Source organism: Tursiops truncatus, chromosome 17 (assembly GCF_011762595.2).
Source record: "Tursiops truncatus isolate mTurTru1 chromosome 17, mTurTru1.mat.Y, whole genome shotgun sequence".
Taxonomy (NCBI): domain Eukaryota; kingdom Metazoa; phylum Chordata; class Mammalia; order Artiodactyla; family Delphinidae; genus Tursiops; species Tursiops truncatus.
The window spans coordinates 7,726,896-7,749,041 of record NC_047050.1 but is presented as its reverse complement, the minus strand read 5'-3'; the positions used below and the strand labels follow the sequence as shown (position 1 = coordinate 7,749,041).

General features: G+C 40.7%; 1 protein-coding gene across 4 annotated transcripts in view; it reads right to left on the bottom strand.

Annotated features, from left to right (window-relative positions):
* CHD7 (chromodomain helicase DNA binding protein 7) overlaps nucleotides 1-22,146 on the bottom strand; it is a 179,032-nt gene that overhangs the window by 47,124 nt on the left and 109,762 nt on the right. For all 4 annotated transcript variants that reach the window (XM_019925279.3, XM_019925278.3, XM_073794419.1 and 1 more), the window contains 5 exons: nucleotides 19,887-20,028; nucleotides 14,695-14,832; nucleotides 13,361-13,426; nucleotides 7,245-7,300; nucleotides 868-982 (listed from right to left, as the gene is read on the bottom strand). In XM_019925279.3, the coding sequence (XP_019780838.1) occupies nucleotides 868-982; nucleotides 7,245-7,300; nucleotides 13,361-13,426; nucleotides 14,695-14,832; nucleotides 19,887-20,028 (517 nt within the window). The remainder of the gene's footprint in view (nucleotides 1-867; nucleotides 983-7,244; nucleotides 7,301-13,360; nucleotides 13,427-14,694; nucleotides 14,833-19,886; nucleotides 20,029-22,146) is intronic.

Sequence of the window (22,146 nt, the reverse complement as noted above, 5' to 3'; positions counted from 1 at the left end):
AACAAGGGGTCGGTGTGTGTGAAGTTGGTCGTGAAGCAGGTATTATTTTCCATCAAATTTCACACTTCTTTACAGTTTGCATTCTGTTAATTCCCTTATGGAGAGGAAAACTAATAAATCAGCCAATTTAGTCTTTCAATGTGAAGGTTTCTCTTTTATCTGCTTCAGGCTGTAAAGTGAAAGCAAATTGGTGGTCGCAAGCCCAGGGACCCCAGGAAGCGCTCTGTGAGAGCATTTTGTCCATGTAATTGACTACACTGGAGGGGAACCCGGCACTTCGTAAAACATGCAGGACTTCTTCCCTGCCCTAGGTATGGGTACCTTCTCATCATGATTGATAACCTAGGATAAAGGGGGGCAGGCAAAGGTATCAGAATATTATATCAACTCCTGTACCACAGTGCGTAATCTGTGAAAAGGAGTTCAGTGAAAACTCTCTGTAATTAGGCACTGACTTGAACAGAAGAAATTTGTCACACACCTCCCCCAACAGAAAGAAACTTTTATATCCTAGAACTTATACTTAATACTCACTGTAGCGTTTTTACCCTGCTAAAATCTTAATAGGACTTTTGTCTACTTACTTTTTTCACTGTCTACTAACTGTATTTTCATTACAAGATTTAATCGTACCATCATATTTCCACATAATATCATAAGGACCAGTATCTTCTAGAACTAAGCAACAGGAAGAATGAGAAATTTCCTGTTTACAAATTATTTTAGCAATAACCAGTTACCGATATGCAAGTAACAGCACCAAATGAGGCAAACTAGTTTTTCTTAATAATATACTGACCTAAAATTCAAAATTCAGAACATTTTAAAAATGTAAATACTTTAGAAAATTAACCGGGTTTTCCATACCTCTGAAAGGAATTTGTTCTGGCCCTGCTTTGCCTTAAATCGTTTAATCTTTTGCTGAATTCTCTTATCTTTTTCCAGATCTTCTACAGATGCCCACTGACAATGAAGATAAGAGCTAAAAGAACAAAATAATATCCTTGAAACAGGTAGAAGATAATCTTTTATTATACATATTCATTATCATTCCCCCCCAAAATGAACTAAACAGATAATTAACATAATAACCTGTTTAATTACTCACAGAGGTTGCCAAGCCACGTTCAATATAACTACTAATGTTTGAGAATAAGAAAAGAAAATCAATAATAATGCCTAAAATTTGCCTTCTGTCCTGGGCCTGCAGTTCTCTTACCCACTTCCCATTAAAAAAAAGAAAAGAAAAGAAAAGGAAATGACCTAGTAACAAGCTGTTTTCATAAGTGAATGGATTACACTTCAATACAAAACAATTAGCACTACAGGGTGGCCTTAATTATGAATTTGTTTTGAGCCTTTTATCATTAATTGAGAAATAAAAGGTTTTTGTCAAGGTAAAAGAATTCAAATTTAAAAGAGCAAAGGTAAACCTAACTCCCTCCTTCTACAGCTGCCGGGCAGCAAAGGGCCACCACCAGCTCCGGAACTCCCTTGTCCCCAACCAGCTCCTGGTCAGTTCCAGTCTCCCAGCTCTGAGAGGACTGATGCCCCTTGGGGTCCCTTGTGAATCTTTCACTCCCTACTGTCTACCCTCTTCCTTGCACTGGCTAGTCTCCTCCCGTTCAGACCTGCCACAGGCCTGTGCTGAGCATTTGCTGTGTCTTCTCTGACCTGAACTTGAATACTCCCCACCCTTCCTTGTCCATCCCCAAGACTCACTGGTATATAGTTACTGTTTTATGGTACCTCTGACATTCTTTCGTTTGGTATTTCAATATTCTTCCGTACTATCATCCTCTCTCTGCCACCCCCCCACCCCCCTCCATGGCCTCGACTGTCTCTTGTTTCTCTTTCTGGTGATGACATTAAAAAGAAATGAGGTGCTTTCACAATCAAGGTACCACTACTCTTAGAAATTATGCAGCCACTATAAAATCTCTCAAAAAATAATTAACGATATGGAAAAGGCTTCTGACATTAAATATCACATCATTTGTATTTATGTAACGTCTAATATGCATTTTCATAGGTAGGATTGATTTAGTCCTTCTACAATTGACCAAGGGAGATAAGGACTTTAAAATACATATACCTTGTACAGATATGAATTGACAGAAACCCTGCGCACAGAGGGAGAGAGAGAGAGAGAGAAAACAGACTAGACGAAAATGCATCAAAATGTTAGTAATGATCATTGTGGGTGGTAAGATTGCAAGTATTCTATCTTCTACTTTCAACTTGTGATTTCCAAATTTTCAATAAATAATTTGCAATACTGCTATAACCGAAACCAAATATTATAAAAATCACCTAGTCTAGTCTCCTAATTATTGGACAGAAAAAGGCATGTGTGCAGTCAGCATCCTTGTCTCGGCTGAGGTGAACCTGCCGTAAAGCACTGCCAGGGTGACCACAAGGGAGACACAGGCACTTGAGCAGCTGCGTCCAGCCCTGCTCTCCCTCTTATAAACTGGGCTGAAACTTTCTCGCAGTGGCTCTGCTTTAACTCAATGGAGAAAAACCACAGGATTTTTGCTCTAGGATCAGAAACAAGGCAAGGGTGCCCATATCTCCACTACTATTCAATATCATATTCCAGGCATTAGCCAATGCTATTACATGAGAGAAGACAACAAGAGGAGTGATAATTGGAAAACAAGAAGTAAAACTATCTTTATTTGCAGATGCCATGACTGCATAACTGGAAAACCCTAGAGAATCAATTAGGAAACTAATTCAAATAATAAAATAAAATAATTCCGTTATGCAGCAGGATATAAAATTAACAGACAGAAGTCAAATGTCTCCATTCACACAAATAACAGCCACTTAGAGGAAATCGCATTAGGGAAAAACCTCTTTTACGGTATCAACAAAGACAAAATCCTTAGTAATATATTTAACAAGAAGTGTGTGCAACTTGCATGAGGAAGCATTTAAAACCCTCCTAAAAGATACGAAAATCAAGTTGAACCAACTGGAAAGACATCCTTCCTTTTAGATAGCATGACTCAACATCATAAATTTGTGATTTAACACAATGTAAATAAAAATATAAACAACCATTTTAATGGAGTTAGACAAGTGAATGCTAGATTTCTATATAAAAATAGACACGCAAAACATCCAGGAAAACACTAAAAAGGAAACATCTTAGGAGAAACTAGATAAATCAGATATTAAAATACACTATAAATCCTCTACAAGTAAAATAGTGTGCTACTGACTCGTGAAGAGACAGAGCAAAGGATTAGAATAAGTAACAGATATGGATACAATAAATATGTATCTTCAGTTCACGATAAAGACTGCATCTCAAATCACCCGGGCAAAGATGGGCTTTTTAATAATGGTGCTGGAACAACAATATTTGGAAAACAATAAAAAAATTAGAGTCATGCTTTACCCCATATACAAGAGTAAACACCAGTGGATCAAGCACCTAATAAACAGAGAAAATGAAACCATTCAAGTACTAGAGGAAAACATGGCAAATTCCTCTTTAACCAGGGGGTAGGAAAAGGCTTTCTAACTATGATTCAAAAGTCAGAACCTATGAAAGGAAAGATTAATAAATCTCAATATACAAAACACTTTTTAAAACTTACAATGCTATAACCAACAATAAATAAAGCCAAATGACAACGGAAACTGGGAAAAGATAGCTGCAGCATATAACGCAGATTAAGGACCAATATCCCACATATACAAAGAACTGTTAAAAACGGAGGGAAGCACAACAGAAAAATGGGCAAGAGACAGGAACACATAATTGACAGAACAAGATACAAAAGTGGTCGTTACATTTATGAAAAGATGTTCTAAATCACTCACAATAAAAGAAAATGCTAATTAAAACCAAACTGAAATACGACTTCCCACAAAAAGTAAAAATAACAAGAAACAGAACAACAAAAAAACACACCACACTACACTGGAAAGGCTGTGGGGAAACAGGTGCTCTCCTACATTGCTGGTAGGAATGCAAACTGACACAACACTTCTGGAAGGGAATTCTGCAATGTCTAACAGAACTACATTTATGTATGCCTTTTGATCTAGCAATCCCTATTCTAAAAATTCACCCTGAAGCTATGCCTCCAACAATTCGCAAATACACAGGCATGAGAATATATATTGCAGCATTATCTGTAACTGTGAAATATGAGAAGCCATTTACATGCCGGCATACCCAGGAGACTGGCTGGATAAGTTATGACACAGCCCTGCAAAGGAGTACTAGGCAGTCGTAACAAAGAATGAGGAAGACGCTATGAACTGATGTTGAATAACTTAGCATACGTAGCATTGTGAAAACAGCAAAGTGCAAATGTGTACTGATGCTATTCCTTTGTGTTTAAGGAAGACGGGGAAATAACAGTATCTATCTGCACATTCATGCCAAAACTTACAGGAAGGATAAATCTGGGATTAATGAAAAGGTAAGTTAGGAATGAGGTGGAAAGGAAGGGAGGACGGCATCTCTTCTTTGGGCATCATTTTGCGTACAGTTCTGACTACTGAACCGTGTTAATATTTCATGAACTTGGAAAAAAGCAAAAAGAAAAAGAAAAGAAAATCAACAAGGATGGGGGTGGGGGTGGCCTACAATGGAATCCAAACACAGAAACTAATGAACCAAACTGAGTAGCAAATAACATTGCACTGAAGGGGGTCGGGGAGGAGAACTAACCTGAGGAAATACTGGAAAAAGCATTTAGCCTCTACAGCATCAGGCTAAAGACAGAAGAACTCCTAACAAATACTGAGTGAACGCTAGTTAGCAGGCTTCTTTTTCACAGAAATATGGTCTAGTAATTCTGAAAGCACTTCCTATACACCCTAGGGTTAACAAATAAGAAAATATATTATGGAAAACAGGAGCCAGGTTTCTCATAGTCGAAAGAATGGAGTTATTAATATTGGAAGGGGAAAGAACAGAATGAACCCCGTGGTACTGAAATACATTGGAAGTATCACTATAAAGGCACTGGTTTTCCTTGTTGGTAGGGAGGTAGGCAGACAGACGTGCATGTGTGTATATATAACAAACATATATGTGTGTGGAACATATGTAGGTATATATGTCATACATACATACATATCATATATACACATGCACGTGCATGCCCTTCCTAGCCCCATCCACTGAGAGGTCTGGAAGCAATGACCCCTCCAGCAGCAATGAGCACACCTAGTACCCAAATCTTGGTTTCTAAATGCCCTTCTCCAGTAAAAAACAACCAAGGCTCCTTAGAGAAACGATCGGTTCCAGGACTTAAATAGGAAGTTGCAAATGGGTTAGGAACATCCTCTGGTGCCAGAAAGTAAGGAAGAGCTCGAAGAAGGATGGGGACAAGACAAAAGGAAGGGAGGAGACAGCCTGCAGGGGCTCCCACCAGCCAGATCTGGGATAATGTGAGCCAAGTAAGTAACGGTAGGACGGTAAGGAACTATGACGCACTGAATGAAAGAAGACTCCGCAAGTCCACACAGCTATAAATAAGCAGACAGGTAAGAAGGTAAAGCTCTTCCTAACAGCAGAAGCCCGACCAGTAAATTCAGGAGGAACAGTGGAATTGTTAAATCGCCACTTAGCGACTGTCATGCGTAATAGTCTCAAAGCATCTTTCCACAAGATACTTTTTAATTATAAGAAGAAAACCAGGAATTCTTTGCACTGTTTTTGCAATTTTTCTGTAAATCTCAAATCATGTCAAAATGAAAGGTTAAGAAAAACTTTTAATTTTATGGAAACGTTAACTTCCCTTAGATCTCGATAACATCAGAGAGGAAAGCTACTTCTGAGCACTGCTTTGCCTCATCTCACGGGACCGATGGCAGACAGGTGGCTCGCCTCCCCTGGCTGGCGGCAGTGGCACCTGGGCAGGGAGCCCGGGCCCAGCTCTGGGGCTGTGCGCAGGCGACTTGAGATGGTTCCCACAGACCGAGCGCCTCACCTCCCACAGCCACACGCTGACCGGGACGGGTGCCTGTCTCGTGGTGCCACTTCCTGGCAATCGATACTTAAACTTCTGTGCTTTGAGTGTGATTTGATCAACCGGCCAGAGAACTCTCTGTCTCTCCGGCTTACTTCGTTTTCTCCTCCTTATCTGGTCTTTCCACTCTCCTTATAAGACTATCTGAAACCATGCCATGTGCATAACTTGCACATGTGTAAACTCATCGTGCTCTGAGTACAGAACGATGACAGCATCTAATGTTTGCTGAGCATTTTTCATTTCACTGAATTCTTACAGTAACACTGGTAAGAGACTCCTTCATCTTTTTACCTGGTAAAAGGTTTTGCCCGCAAACGTCAGAAATGCATCCGTTAATTAACACAGTGCCAATTGCAATAGGGGGGAATGACAGAAACCACGAGGCCTGATGCTTTTATTTTCGAGGGTAGGGTAAATTTTCTTAAGCTGTTCTGACAGCTCCCCAAAGCCTCTCTTTAACCCTAGAATTTATTAATACGGTACTTGAGTTCCTTGCCTCAAAAAGCTTAAAGTACATTTTAAAAGTTTACAGTACATTTAACTTTTATGTTATCGATAAATATTTTTGTCCTCGTTCTGTGATTGTTATTTGTCCTCCTCAGCAGGATGACTATTGATGCTTCCAACGAGGTTGCCTCGTCAGAGCGTGCCTGGCCCTAGTATCCAGCTTCCATCTACAACCAGAACAACTCACGGTGGTTTTTCATGCAGTTTTCTTAAGAGTTATGCAATTCAAATTCACTAGACAAAAATCAGAAATGGAAACGGAGCAACAAAATCATAGCTCACTGCATTTCAGAACATGGGTGATGTCACGATTTCCTAGAGTCTCTGCCTGAGAGCAGAGTTCTCATCTCGGGTGCCAAGCATCCCAATGAAATATGAAGGCAGGGAGCCCCGCGGAGCAAAATTCATTCTCAGAGTCAGGCAGGCATGACAATACTTTCCTCACTTTTCTGTTACTGTATGAGCTTTCATCCCCTCTAAAAAGAACTTCTTGGTTATACACAAAAGCTAGTCAGCCTGTACACCAATTACACATTTTGCAGAAAAATAAAGTTCATAAACTATCAAAGATGGAAAAGTTAGTGGGCAACGGCCTATGGCACTGAATAAACCACACCAGAATTTCCCAGGTGCCAATTTTTTTTAAAAAAACTTCCTGATTACCTTTTAAAATTTGGTACATTGAAAATATATTCCTCCATGGAAAAAAAAAAGAAATCACAATGTACTTACAAGTTTTTGTATTTCACGTAGAACTCCTCAACTTCTACCTCTTCTCCAGAGTCCTTCTGCAACAGAGGAAAATTTCAGGCATGCACTTGAAACCATCTACTAGAATGTTCCAAAGTCATGATTTACTCCCGTGTGGGCACAAACAGGCATCGCGGAAGCGGCACAGGGCGCTCGCTCCTGGAAGGATGAGCATGTGGTGAGCTGCTGGGAGGCCAGAGGGATGAGGGCGGACCATGCGCGCTACCCGATGGGCTCCGGCTCCTCAGACGTGCATGGCTTTAGCTCATCCCTAACCACATGCAGCTTCATTCACAACAGCCTGACCCCAAATGTGGCTTTCTGCCAAACCCACAGCGCTAAGTAGACGTCAAGTGCACCATTTTCTCAGGCAGCAGCCAATTAGCCACTGCTCTCCTGAATGCCACATGGATTATTTTTGGCCGCCTCATGGCAACTTTACATGGTGGGTTTTGTAATGTTTTAAAATATTTAAAAGACATTTATTCCTCCATATAGTTAATAACGCTAAACAAGAAACCATCTAAAACTAAACCTTGTTCCGAGGCTGTAATTTCAGTGCATCGCTATCCACAGTTTCAGTTTGACTCAATGGTACAATTAAAATCTCTCAGACAAGATGTCACATACGCATAGCAGCCAAATAAAATTGACACTCCAACTACGACACCGAGGTGAGGTTAAAATCGTGACCCATCAGCAAGTCAAGGGTGCAGCGGCGAGATTATCTCGAACGTCTCCCCTGATCCTGCCTCTTGTAATGTCTGCAGAAGATACTGCACATATAATATTTTAAGCATCTCTTTCAATATTTGTTTTCCTCTTGGTTGTAGGCTGTTAAACAAGTTGTAATATGTAATGTTCTTTTGGAACATTTGATCAGATAAATCAGGGATGTAAAAAAATCAACACCACTTACAGATGTCTAGAGATTGCTTTTACACTCTTACAAGAGTACCTGCCTTGAGGGTCACATTTGGCTGCTAAACTGCCTCAGAGGTGCCGCAAAGAAAATTAAGGCAAGTCAGAACACAGCAGAGGGCGAACAAAGGAGCAGAGACTTCTCACTGGGTGACAGACTGGCACCAGATCTGCTCAAAGAGCCTAGGAGCAGCCTCCATCCCCAATCTTCGAACTACTGTCAAAGACTGTGAACTTAAAACTTTTCTTCAAAACTCTCCCACGTATCAGTTAAACCTAAATTTTAAGCAGTTTTTCCACCTGCCTGGAGATCACCAGTAAGAAGACAGGATATTCAGGAGAGGGGTCGAAACCCATTGATATCTGATCCTGCCCTCATGGATCTATAAACGGTCATCACCCTAAAGCAGCTTCTTAAATCCACGTGTTCAGAAAACCATCTGTATCCCCAGATTTTCTTTTTTTTAATTATTTTTTATTGGAGTACAGTTGCTTTACAGTGTTGTGGCATGTCCCAGACTTTCAGGTGTCCAAGCTGAAAAGAAATGTTTGCTGGGTACCCTCAAGAGCAGGGATATAAACCTGCAATCACTGTATAGGTAAATTCTGGTCGATTCAAGCAACAATCCACCCCGAACTCGCCTGACATTTTTCTAGCCCTTAACATTACCCCGTCCCACTCCCGCATTTCAGCAGCCATTTCAAGACACATTATCTCTGCACAGAACTGGAGATCACAGTAGAAAGGCAGAGATAAGACTGTGGTCAGCCGAGGAGAATGGGGAACCAGGGTGAGCCTAGATCTCGCGATGCTTCTCATAGCATATCAGGAAATTCAAACCTCGAGTGGAATTCAAACGTCTGGTCTACTGGTTTTGCTTTTTTGATGTTAACTATATTTCTTTCAGTTCTGAAAGAGTTTTTCAAAATTACTTACCTTTGAGGTAGTAAAAAGACACGCTTTATCCTTTCTATGTTCTGTTATCTCCTGATTTCCTTCTTCCGGATCTTTCCTCCCGTACTGTCCCCTTTCCATCTCGTTCTAAGTGGCCTCACTGTCTGTAACTTCTAAGTGGGCCTCAAAGCACACAGATCAACTCTTGAACAAAGGGGCAGTTTTCATTCTGTCTCGATTCTGCTCCAGAAAGTTCCGACTCTTAACGCCATCAGCTGTCTGTCCCTGACTCTCGTGAACACCCATTTTCTCATCACGATCAGCTATGCCTCTGGGGGTGTGCTGTGGAGATCTCAACAAGAGAGTCTCAGGCTGTCTGGGAGGAGGTGATCAGGTTCTGAGACCTCATTTAGTAGCACCTGGAGCTTGTAGAGAACTGTCCCAGGACCTATTTCTCTTGGACGTCCCAAATTAGAACCCTGTGCTTTGTTTAACTGACCACACATACTGGATCAGCTTCTTGCTCCCAGAGCTGTACGTAGAGAGCTGTAATAGAGCTGTTTTGCCCTTCATTTCATATAAATATCATCACGCTGGCCTCTTCTGCTTTACTTAGGGCAAAACAATTAACAAAAGTGTGTGCATTCCTAAGCTCTCAGGAGCATCACTTTAATTACGCGCTGAACGGCAGTCGGTCTGACCAGACTCTCTTGACAGTTCAAAACAGCCCCAGCCTCTACCTCCCATGCCCCAGTGTTCCGAAGCCTTTCCATAATGGGCATATCCGATGCATAACTGAGTCAAGGCACTATTTCTGCAGGTGTGTGTGTGCACGCGTGCACGCGTGCACGCGCACACACACACACACCCCACTCAAATTTATTTCTAGGACAGTTACCGTTAAATTTGAGAGGCCTCTAAAGTAATTTTATGTGCTCGATAGACTAGTTTTGAGAAATGTGTGTATCTTTTCATTCATTAGACTCCTAAAGCAGTCTGTCAAAATCCTTACTGTTCACAAGAAATTGAAAGTTCCAAACATATTGAACCATGCTTGTTCCACTGTTCACATGAAACAGAAACCTTGACCAGGCACTAAATCAACTCTTCTGGTCACCTGGATTCTAAAACAGCCGTTCAGCAAATGATAATCCTGTTGGCCTGAAAGAATGAATGACCTTTCCCAAGCATCCTATTACTAAATTAAGCAGTCACACTGGGGAAACAAAGCTAAACTGTAGTGTGAAAAGGCAGAAATTTTGTTAAACAATGCACAAAAGAATGAGAAAGCGCCTTGATAAAGGTAACAATAAAGCAAAGGTATGAATCCATTCCTACTTCTGGCCCAACCTGCTGTATATTCTACCAGAGATGCCAAATCATACTTCATTTAGGAAGAAAATAGGACATAATAATACAGAATCCACTTTCAAAACTATTTTTGACCTTCTGGTACAAAAAGGATTTGAACTGTTTTCCCCCAAAGACAGATGGCTCAAAGCAGAAGGGGCTACATGATGACCAAATGCGGAAAAGAAGAAAATTAACCTTTATACAATCCAAAAGTCCATTCTTAAATCTACCTCGAAATGCAAATACAAGTACCACCTATGTCCCTTGCACTGGGTCTCACGCACACTGATTTGGGTTTAGAACAACATAAGTGCCTGAGCCATCCCTATGTAACACGCGGTGCGGCGTTAGGGAGGTTCTGCCGGATGAGTTCTGTGAGTTTGCACGACTCCACCATAACCGCTGATGCTTCTCAGGCTACAGTGATGAGGTCAGCTGATTGCAAAACCCGTTAACTGTCCCCACTATGTGTCGGCACCATGCTGGGGAGGCTCTGAGCCCTTAACCAGTTTCCATAGTGCTGCCAGTGGGAGACAAAGGCACCTTCTCACAGCCATGTCTTCCATTATTCATGGTAATAGGAAACAGACCAGCAGGCATAGCTAGAATCCGGGGGAAAATCTCAAATTTCCTTTTGCTTCTATCTGCTACACTTTCCTCCAATATTACTGAAGCTGATAACTAAAGTAACTATTTGGAGAACTTGAGCAGTTTAAAAAGTTAGCACCTGCTAATGTTTACAACCTTCTAATGGTTTTCTATGGCCCTTTATGAAATGCCACTAATCTACAAGCGACTCAATGGGCTCCATACCTCTTTCTTATTTTAAATCATACCTCAAGGCATATCTCTCCTTCCAGAGGAAATTTCCCATTAATTTTCTCCATCCTAAAAGTCACCTACTCAACAAATACTCTACCCTCAAGTACAGTTACAGTGATTTTTAATCTCCTGTGTTAAGATAAACCTGGTCATCTGTAAGTGGCAGCAATACCTACTCCTCAACTGTGGGCACCTATCTTTAAAGGGTTGGAAAGAAAAAACAAAAAATGCCCTCCGGTGGGCAAAACAGAAAGAAAAAGTGATGCCCTACATCATGCGTAGTCTAAGCAGCTCTGAATAACAGAGCTAATTATAATTTGCAACCCCCAAACCTGCTGGGTATGCCTGCTGAAGCACTATCGGTTGAATGAAAATTATTATAACCCATCCAAACCACGTGCTATTTATTCAAACAAGCCACTTCAATTCGCTGAAGGGGATTATTCTTTAAAGTACACCAAGCATTCAAATTTTGCCATATACCTACAATTCACAAGTTAACAGTTCTAGAGTCATTAGAAGGACAAAAATGCAACCTTTCCAATTAGTTAAATAGTGCTCATTTCTGCTTGAACGGGTGGGAAATTTGGTTGAGATTTTATGTTCATCAGAGAGGAAATCCTCAGGTTCAAAGAGCTACCAGATAGACACCCCATACACTCCCACTACCTACACTCATTATGAAAATATCTTGACATGTTGTTCTTGATTATTTTTGTTTGAACCAGAGTTTTATCTTCTGATAAAAATCTATACTTTGAATAACACAATACAAAAGCAGAGAGTATTGGAGCAAAGGTAAGGAGCAGTTTACGGCTGGTGCAATACCATTTTCAAGGATCTCTAGATAGTATCTGAATAGTCAACGTTTCCTGTTTGATAAACCCAGAAGCTCACTTTAAATCTCGTAATTCCTACATTCCTCATCTCTCTCCCTGGAAATTACACTTTGTATACATCTTTAAAAAAAAAAGCTTATTTTACATGTCAAAACAATGAGGTTGTCTTCCACACACCCTGAAAGCAATAAAAAGTAACAACTCTGCCTTTGACAATGATTCAAGCTGGAAGACAGACACCGATGTCTAAAGGAGACCATTTTCTAGAGACACCAAACACGGTTTGCTGGAATATGTAAATGCATCTGGATGCCTATGTGCTTCTTCAAAGTAAAGTGTTTTCTCAAACTGGGCAAGAAGGGTGGGATGAAATGGGGAGTCTCCATCAGCAAAAGAAGATGCAGTGTTCCTGGAATTTGTTGTCACGGCGTGTATCTGCCCCTCAGTGACATGGGCACCAGGCTAGTGACAGGTACTTAGGGCTTACCTTCGCGGATCAGCATGAATTCCGAATAATTTGGAAGGATAAGTCACATTATCTTCAAAAATTACACTGAAAATAGTTCTGTATTTCACTTCTGCACTAACAAAAGAATACTAATATTTCAATTGCATATGAAAAGTATGAGAAAACATCTACTTGCTAACATGATAAAGAGATCTTCCGGGGGGTGGGGGGCTGGGGTAGGGACCTCCCTAAGAGAGATGAGAGATAGATTCATGGTCATGATTTTTCGGAAATAATATTTATGAAAAAGGCAGCCTACAACTCTAGGAGTCCTAATATATTTCTTTTGAGACGTTTGAGTTCTTGCCTACTCTAAATGGGGTAATAAAGCACTGATTGTTTGCTACATTTTAATTTCATTTTGGGCTGAACATCCCAAAGATTGATATTGGACTAATAAATCAGACAGGATTAGAAACATCACCAGAAGTTTCATTTTCAACAGTGAAATTTTTTTTTTTTTTTTTTTTTTTTTGTGGTACACGGGCCTCTCACTATTGTGGCCTCTCCCGTTGCAGAGCACAGGCTCCGGACGCGCAGGCCCAGTGGCCATGGCTCACGGGCCCAGCCGCTCCACGGCATGTGGGATCTTCCCAGACCGGGGCACGAACCCGGGTCCCCTGCATCGGCAGGTGGACTCTCAACCACTGCACCACCAGGGAAGCCCAACAGTGAAATTTTTAAAGGAAATTATAAAGCAAAAAATAATTTAAGAGTCACACACACCCCACAGGTTTTGATAGCTCTACACGGTGCTTACCTGTTTTTTTACTGAACGACTACTCATAATTTTTTCTACCACTGGACCGTCTGCATCAACAGATTCCTAAAACATAAAGTGGAATGAATGAATCCAAACAGAAAGTATTTCATTCTAAGCTGTAAAAGCAAGAAATCATTCCCTTTTGCACCTCCTTCCATACCCTTTAAGTTCATACCCTTTAAATCACTGGGTACGATCACCAGTGGGGAATATGACTGAAAAGAACAAAAATCTCCCTTGCAGAAAGGCAAAAGGAAGAGCTGTGTTTATTACTTCACGATTATGTGGTTTAATTGTGTGGACTAGCATGGGTCCCTAAAGCCAAGGAGCGTTCAGAAATTCCAGCTGCTAAGAGAAAATGATCTCTGCGTGACAGCAGAAACATAACTTTTCCTCGTCTGGACCCATGGGGTTAATATACTCATCATTCTGTTATTGTAGGCAGCTTTTTATCTATGGAGGTCACATAAAACGCTATATAACAACAGAGCGCAAATTACCAAATAAAATACAAAACTGTATTTAATATATTTTTCAATGGGTTACCAGTTTGTTAACTAAAGCACAGTAACAGTAAGAAGAGGGCTTTTGTGTGTGTGGGGGGAAGATCTTCACAATAATCAATCCTCCATTACTACCCATACTTTATACAAACTCTTTTATCCATCACTTACATGGCACAGAGAATAAAGTAGGCCCTGCTGGGTACTACAAGGCAATAATTTCATAAAGGGGCTCTTACAGTGCCAAGCAGCAGGAGACAAGCTTGAGTGGTGTATTAAAGTCCCAGAAGCTACGGCACTGAACTCTCCGAGGTAAATTCAGCCTCCTTGCATCCTAGGTCTGCCTCATCCTCAACAAAGACCATTAATTCTCCAAAATTGTGTCAAATTACATATCACAGGCTTGTACAAAAATAAATCCCAGTGAACGGGGCTTTTTAAAAGACACTCCTAAAGGACTAATTTCCCATAGCGTGTTCACCAACACGAGACGAATGTTCCCAGCTCAAAGTCCGACGCTTCTACTGAACTTCTCAGATTCCAGCTATAAAATTTCCAGCCCATCTTCTGATTTTTTTTTTTTTGTGGTACGTGGGCCTCTCACTGTGGTGGCCTCTCCCGTTGCGGAGCACAGGCTCCGGACGGACGCGCAGGCTCAGCGGCCATGGCTCACGGGCCCAGCCGCTCCACGGCATGTGGGATCTTCCCGGACCGGGGCACGAACCCGCGTCCCCCGTATCGGCAGGCGGACTCTCAACCACTGCGCCACCAGGGAAGCCCTCCAGCCCATCTTTTGAAATGCACACGAGAACTGCACAGGCCACTCACCTGCGGCTCCGACTGCGAGGTTGTGGAGGGCGAGTCTCTCCCAGCAGCGTCTGCGTCATCGGCCTCCTCGTCGGAGATCTTGAACTCCAAGTCCTCGGTGTACCGCTTTCTCTTCACCTGCCTGCTGGACCGTCTCTTCTAAAACGAAAACCCAACAGCCTGGGTTTAGAAAGCTGCTGCTCTCCCCCTTCTCAGAATGGCACGGTACATTTATAAAATAATAATCGTAAAGAAAAGCTGGTGACTTTAACCCTGCAAATCACAGAAGATATCACAGTGGCAACAAATATAATGGAAATGGGGGCAATCTGAAACCAGGCGCCTCGGCCAGCGATGGCCCTGCCACTCCCGGGTACGTGACCTTTAACTGGGACATGGAAGTAACGATACATCTTCCTCCTCGTTCAGCCGGTAAGCTGCTCAAACGTGAAGGCAATGCTGAAGCTGGGTGATGGATATACAGGGGTTCGTTATACTGTTCTAGTTTTGTATGTTTTAAAAATTTCCCCCACAAGAAAAAGTCAAAGAAAGTGAAGGCATGAGAAGATAATTTGTGAATAATAAAGTTCTAGATAACTATTGTTACAGTAGTATCCAAGGTTCTAAAACTATCTCAGAGACCCAGTTAAATAGAAAGTTTGTATTTTCATCTTGGTCCTGAAAGAAAGAGTCTGAACATCTTTAAAGAGCTGAAGGATTGAATGGCAGAATTTATAATGAGTGACTAGGAAAAGGAATTAAAAAAATTTTTTTTTACTGCACTGATGAAAATGTGAAGGACTGTCACTAGCTAGTATTAATAGGATTATTGGCAAAATGGGCCCTCTCCCACCCAGTGGTCAAAATAGAACGCAGTATACCTTTGCAGGACAGTGTGGTCAAAACGTAAAACACGCCCATCCCCCTTCCCAGCAAGCGCACGTCTAGTAAGCTACATGACGCATCTGGGTAACATCTAGCAGATAAATGGTTAAGTAAAAAGAAAAGCAAGTCAAGTAACAATAGCTAGCTTATAGTTCTAAGATTACAAAAAAACCTTGTGTATCTATTTGTATGCGTGGGCGATAAATATATAAACTCCTCCAGAGAAACATACTGTAAATCCTGTTTACTTCCCTACACTCAGTGAATGTTTGCTAAAAAATGAATGTATACGGGTATGTTTTCAATAACAGAAAAAAATCTGAAAAGACACAACAAACTGTAATAGCTATTAATTCTGGAGAGTGAAATGAATGGAGCAGAAAAAAGGATTCTGTACTTTTTGTTCAAAACAATTCTAGATGGCTTGACCTTTTTGATATAGAAATAGTTTTGTCAGTTAATTAAAAACAGACAGAAATAACCTTCTCATTAATATGTGTATGTGATGACATCTCAGATAACTCTAAAGTGACACGTGTAAATTTTAAAACCCTGTTCAATTACAACTCATGGGTGAGTTGGCAAAGCACATGGAAGAAATAAAAAGAATACTGAGAAAAGTAACACTGATACTGACTGTTCTCTAAGAATTATGAAATAAACTCTTCTGAAGAGCCTTTCGAATTTTAAAGTTGGGATCGTAGGGCAGAGAGAGGCAAATCACCCTGCCGTGCAGACGTCAGGAGGGACGGGCATGGGACCTACGGGGCACAAGTCAGGACCAACAAGCCCCCGTGCCATGTCTCAAAGAATGGGAACCACTCAATTTTACTGAATTAAGTTTGTGTTCGCCCTGCTCTCAAAGGGGATGTGAGACAGCTCACATTACGACTGTGTATAACAGGACCGTCAGACGGGTCATTCGAGGCTGTGAACTCAGCCCTACAGCCAGGGCTGCAGAGGCACGATGTACCCCTCTGCCGGGAGGTATCTGGGAGCTGGGTGGGGACATCTTATTAGCAGACTTCCTAGCGGCTCAGACGAGAGGGAGCGGTGATGTGGGCCAAAGGCTCCACCTCTGACCCTTCTCTCCTCTCCAGCCCCGCACAGAATAACCAGTTCCACGTGGAGGTGACACCCAGGCCAGAGGGGGTCCTACCACCGTCCATCTTGCCCCACGTCACCAGGGGCAGTTTGACCTCGGGGGTCCAGGAGCTGAGTGCCCACGTTAGAATGAGGCCAGGCTCTCACTGCGTGACCCTGGACGAGTTCCTTTAGGGACCTCAGCTTCCTGGTCTGTAGACTAGGGGTAATGATAGTAGCTGCCTCATCAGTATACTGTGAAGATCTCCTACGAGAATTCATTGAAAGCACTTAAAACAGCGCACTTAAAGGGACATGTTAATGCCAAACGCAATTAGTAGGATTACAGTCATCAGTAACTAGCTCCACCTTTCCAAGGGAAAATCAGAAAGCAATGAGGCTCCGAAGCCGGGCTACGTCATGTGGCTTCCCTCCTCTTTTCCCAAAGCTGATCTGGAATAGCTCCGCCTCTTCTGCTTACTTCAGCATTGCCTGCTTCTGGCTGTCAGTTTCTTTAAGATATAAAAGCCTATTATCAGGAACAACATTTTAATTTGGTGAAATTTAGTATAGTATCTGTATTTCTTTTGATATATCAATTTAGCTAAATGGAAATGGATGAATCTACAGTTTCACCTTTCCGTCATTACTGTGAGGAGAATGGGCTACTAATGACACAACTGTGATGTTTCATCAGGTTTCCATGGTTGGGGCCACACTGCCCTAGTATTCTTGCAGCACAAGTAACTAAACATCCTTGGACAGAGTCTAAGCTTGGACAGAGTCTAAGACAAACCTACTTTACACTAAATCCCACTCTGATATTAAAGAAATGTTCCAGTACAATAAAAACAGAGACTTCTGTTTATTTTTCTAATAGAAATGTGCATATTGGTGAATATAATGTTTATAACGGAAGTTTCCCCTCATATCAACTTTGTGTTATAAATCTATGCAACAGTGATAGGGCTAGTAATAGTGGATACAAGGTCACTTCATAAGAGTAAAAGAAACCCCAAAACACAATTAGAACTCAACCTTCTGAAAGTTTTAAATGTTACATGGCTTCTCTGCCTTCTAAATAATAATTGATCTTAAGTTCATTTCTTTTGGATATCAAGGTTCCTTTCCCAATTTCCAAACATAAAATAAAATTATTTATCACATAATAGGCTTTTTATGGTCTGTTAAAACTATTGTTATTTGAAACATTTGGGGGAATCAAAATAAAATATAAGAACTGCATTTAAACCAACTGCATTGAAAGCTCAAAACTTTTGAATTAACACTACAATAACAGGTCAACTTGTTAAACTTGGATTGTTTTAGAAAAGTTTCATATAGTTAAAACAGGTATGCTGAAGAACAAATTTAAATGTGTTACCACAGTCTCACTGTTGTAGTACTTTGTGACACAAACTTTTCAGTTTGTTAAAAGAAAAAGAAAAAAAAAAAGACATGGCATTTAGTAACGTTTAAACAAGCTGATCATAAAACTCGAGAACTTTAAGCCCTTTACGCGTGTGCTACAGGAAGAAATACAACAAACAAGCAGTCAGCGTCACTTCCTGTGTTGCTGTGATACAGAAGAGACACTGAGAAACATGGACCTGTGTGTTTACTGATATTAGCTGTCTGACCCGTGACAGTTCAGCACCAGCCAATTAGAAAGGATGCCCGGATGTCCATTTGCATTGATTAGCATTTTTCTGTAACTGAAATGCAGAAGGAAAAAGAAACACCACTAGTATTTCATAAAGTCCATTTGAGTCTGTGTTAATGCAAACAGACTTGTAAAAAACAGCAGTGTTTGTGAAAGAACAACAGAATTTTCTTGACTTGTGTGACAGTCTTCTTAGTATTGTCCAAATACTACTGCACAAAGGTCTTAGTTTAAGCAAAAGCAATTCAGGGGAAAAAAAAAAAAACACCTGTGGGCATAAGGAATAAATTCAAAATAATTAAAAATACTTTAGTTTAAAACCCCCAAACAATTTTTTAAAAGATAGCTACTTACCTTCCCAATATCTTTTCACTGATATGGAAAGTTAGAGGAAATTACAAGATTAACTCTAACTGCCAGAGTTTATCACTATGTTAGTTATAGAACCAAACCAAACTGAAACACATTCATTTACACACACACACACACACACACACACACACACACACACACTCACTCACTCACTCACTCTCTCTCTCTCTCTCTCTCTCTCTCTCTCCCCCCGCCCTTTCAGGTCCTCTAAGGTTACGTCGTTCTGTGAAGTTATAGGTATCAGGGAGTTCTAGTTAAACCCACACACACAAAATCTATCTGAAATTCTTTAGCACAGAGCTGTATATTGCAAGTACTTTGTTTCTAACTTTTAAGCAAATCAGTAGGTACAGGGAGAAGTACTGAGAGTGCACCAAACCATTAGAAAAGGTCAAACCCGCTTCCAGGGGCTGCTTGCTTTTCTAGCAGGATCCTCAGTAACTGCTCCTTGGTAACTTAGATGTCATTCACAGAAGCCACATTCCCAGCCATCCCAGAGGACCAAGCTGGCATGCTTCCAGGGAACGTAACAAGGAAATAATGTTTAACGGTCACGTGTAGGGGTCCCTTACTTACTGTCCAATCAGCAAAGGCAGTGTACTTTACGCACAAGAACCTAAATTCCTGGTGTTTATTTCAGGGCCAGTTTTTTTGACTGATTCCTATAAAAGTCTCCGAAAGCCAGGAGACTCTAACACTGGAAAATTGTGTGGGGCTGCTGTCCAGAAAGTCACTAACTTGTTCAGAAACTTTAGGGTTACACAAATACATCTCGACTCTGACCGTCAGATGTCAGAAACCTGAAGACGAGCTACAGATTACACTGGGACTTTCTGTTCTGCAAAATAAAAGAATTGACAAGGAACCAAACTTAGCAGAAAATCAGAAATGTGGGTGAAGCTTTAAATGAACCAACATATTAAGACTATGTTAACACTAACATCAACATCAAAAGATACATGTACAGAAATAAATGAAGAGTCTCAGTTTTACTTATCACAGAGTCAAAGATGGCAAAACCAAGAAGTCAGGAGTTTAATTCTGGGCTGGCCCCCCAGCTCTCATCACGATGGCTATAATGTTCCGGGCGACAACAGAGCCATCTCTACGGCAGCTCTATAACAAAGCCAGGGAGGTTCAGTGCACTCGAGATGCAGCTAAAGTCACCCACGCTAAACAACCACAGCTCGGGATCAGAATAAGGTATTACCTGAACACCTGGGTCCTCGTCTTCTTCAGGAGGAGGAGATGATGGGGGTGTTTTGTCTAAGTCTGAATTCTCAGAACCTTCTGTTTTTCCCTTGTTGGCCTTTTTCTTCAAAGCACTTGCTTCTGAATCAGGTTTCTTATTACTAGAATTCAAAGTGGATCACTTAGTGTTCACTTTTTAACAAGGTTTTTCGTACGCCCCACGCCTTATATTTCCCACATCAATATCCCTAAAGTATCGATAACAACTGATAAATCAATGCACGTGGGCCATCGAGAGTTAAATAGTACTCTCAATTAAGTTTTTACAGCAAAACCCCGTACTGATGACCTTCAGCAGATATCTGACCTAATGAAAAACTGCATGCAAAAACTCCTAAAACCACACAGAATACATTTGTTCATCTAGACAATGCACGATCCCTGCCAATACACCAAGCCATAATGAAAAACTGGATTAAGAAATCATTTTGCTATCAACTTTTTAAGGTACCAGAAGATGGTTTTTAAAACTGTCAAGGAACACTAGAACATAATGATCATTTCTTCTGTGTCTCTTGCAGATAGTTTTAAATACTCCTGTTTAAGTCCTTTTCTTGACCAGTACTACTAGGTATCCTCTTTTATAACATTCAGATACATTTTTATCCAATTTATAACCTTTTAAAACATAACAAGATATATAGCAATTCCTCTTCTACATAAATTTATTTAACGCTGTATCCTTAAGTAAAAATCAGCTTTATTTTGGTGCTAGACTTTTTTTTTTGAGGTAGTCACGATGGCCTTTTTTTCAAAAGCTGGGTCTCCAAAATACAGAAATATAGCAAAGTGACCCCAGCAATTCAAGTGCGCGTTCCATAGTATATTTCCATCAAATGTTAATAGGATTTGAATGTTACGTAAGTCAAAAGACAAGAATGAACTGTAAGAAAAAATTTTTTTCATTTAAGTTCACTATCACCTTTAGAACCTTTATTTGCCATTCTTTTAGAATGCACACTTGGTGCTGCCTTCCATACCAATTTCCAAAACCCAGCCCCAAGGGTTTTCTAATATTGATTATTACCATTTACTATCCAACATTTCAAATAATCCAACCTCAGTAATAATTATTTTTACTATTTCAAGAAAGCCTAAAATTCTAATAAATTTTGAAAAGAAAAGATACATTTCGAAAAGCTTTGAAAAGTTTATTTAAGTTTGTAAATTCCTAGAAAAGTATGCTGTCAGAATGCACTAAACAGTATTTTTTCTCAATCCCAACAACTACAAAAGGAAAAGAGGCCAAGATACCAATATGCTTTTATTTAAGTAAAGCATGTCATGTAAAATGTTTCAAAAGTACTTAGTATAATTACAACCTAAAAGGCATTTTTGTAATGAATAAATACAATATTTGATAAACTAGTCATTTTCAAATACTCAGAGCTTGTTTTTATTTTGTTCTGTTAATATCTGAGCCTAGTAAATGGCCACATAAGGAAAAAACTTACGACAATTCAGATTACAGCAAAGCAGCAGTTAGGTTTAAAGAGTTCTTTTTAATTTACAAAAAAATAAATAAATAAATAAAAGGAGTGTCCTAAAAACTTCAAGCCCCCAAAAGATCCACGGAAAGCATAATATTTTTTAAATTAAAAAAAAAAATCCATACAACAGTTCTTCATCCAACTGTCCTAGTGTTTACGCTACACATGGACAGAAGTCTCCCCTACTATGAGGCTCCATTTCCAGCATTTATTTCCGCTCTAACTGCCACAAATTATACAATACTACAGCTGAACGCTGGGCCCCTTTCCTTTCATCTGCACGCCAAGAGCAATCAGATTACCCTGGTAACCAGCGGTCACATGACCAGCACCTGCTCTTTTGGCTGGATGCCACTGACTAAAGCCATCTGCTTCCCTCAATCAGCTTTCAAACATTCTCAACACCTGCGCTGCAGTGTTTTGTGGTTTCTTTTATCAAATCAGTGCAAAACTGCTTCCAAAACTTTACATATTTCTCAAATTTGTTTAAATCAGAGGTAGGCCTGTCACGGAGCTGAACCACTGCCAGGTAAAGAAAGCTGGCAGCAGGTCCTTCCCCAGTGCCCTCTCCACGCCACAGTGAAGGACACAATTTGATTTAGTGGGGTTCCTGCACCAGGGGTAAACTGTCCTACGGGAGAAAAAGGCTTACTGCCTCGGAGCCCGCCAGAGCCCAGGTCTGAGGAGACGTCAATCTGCTGGAGGAGAGAGGTGCTAATGATGTTCCGT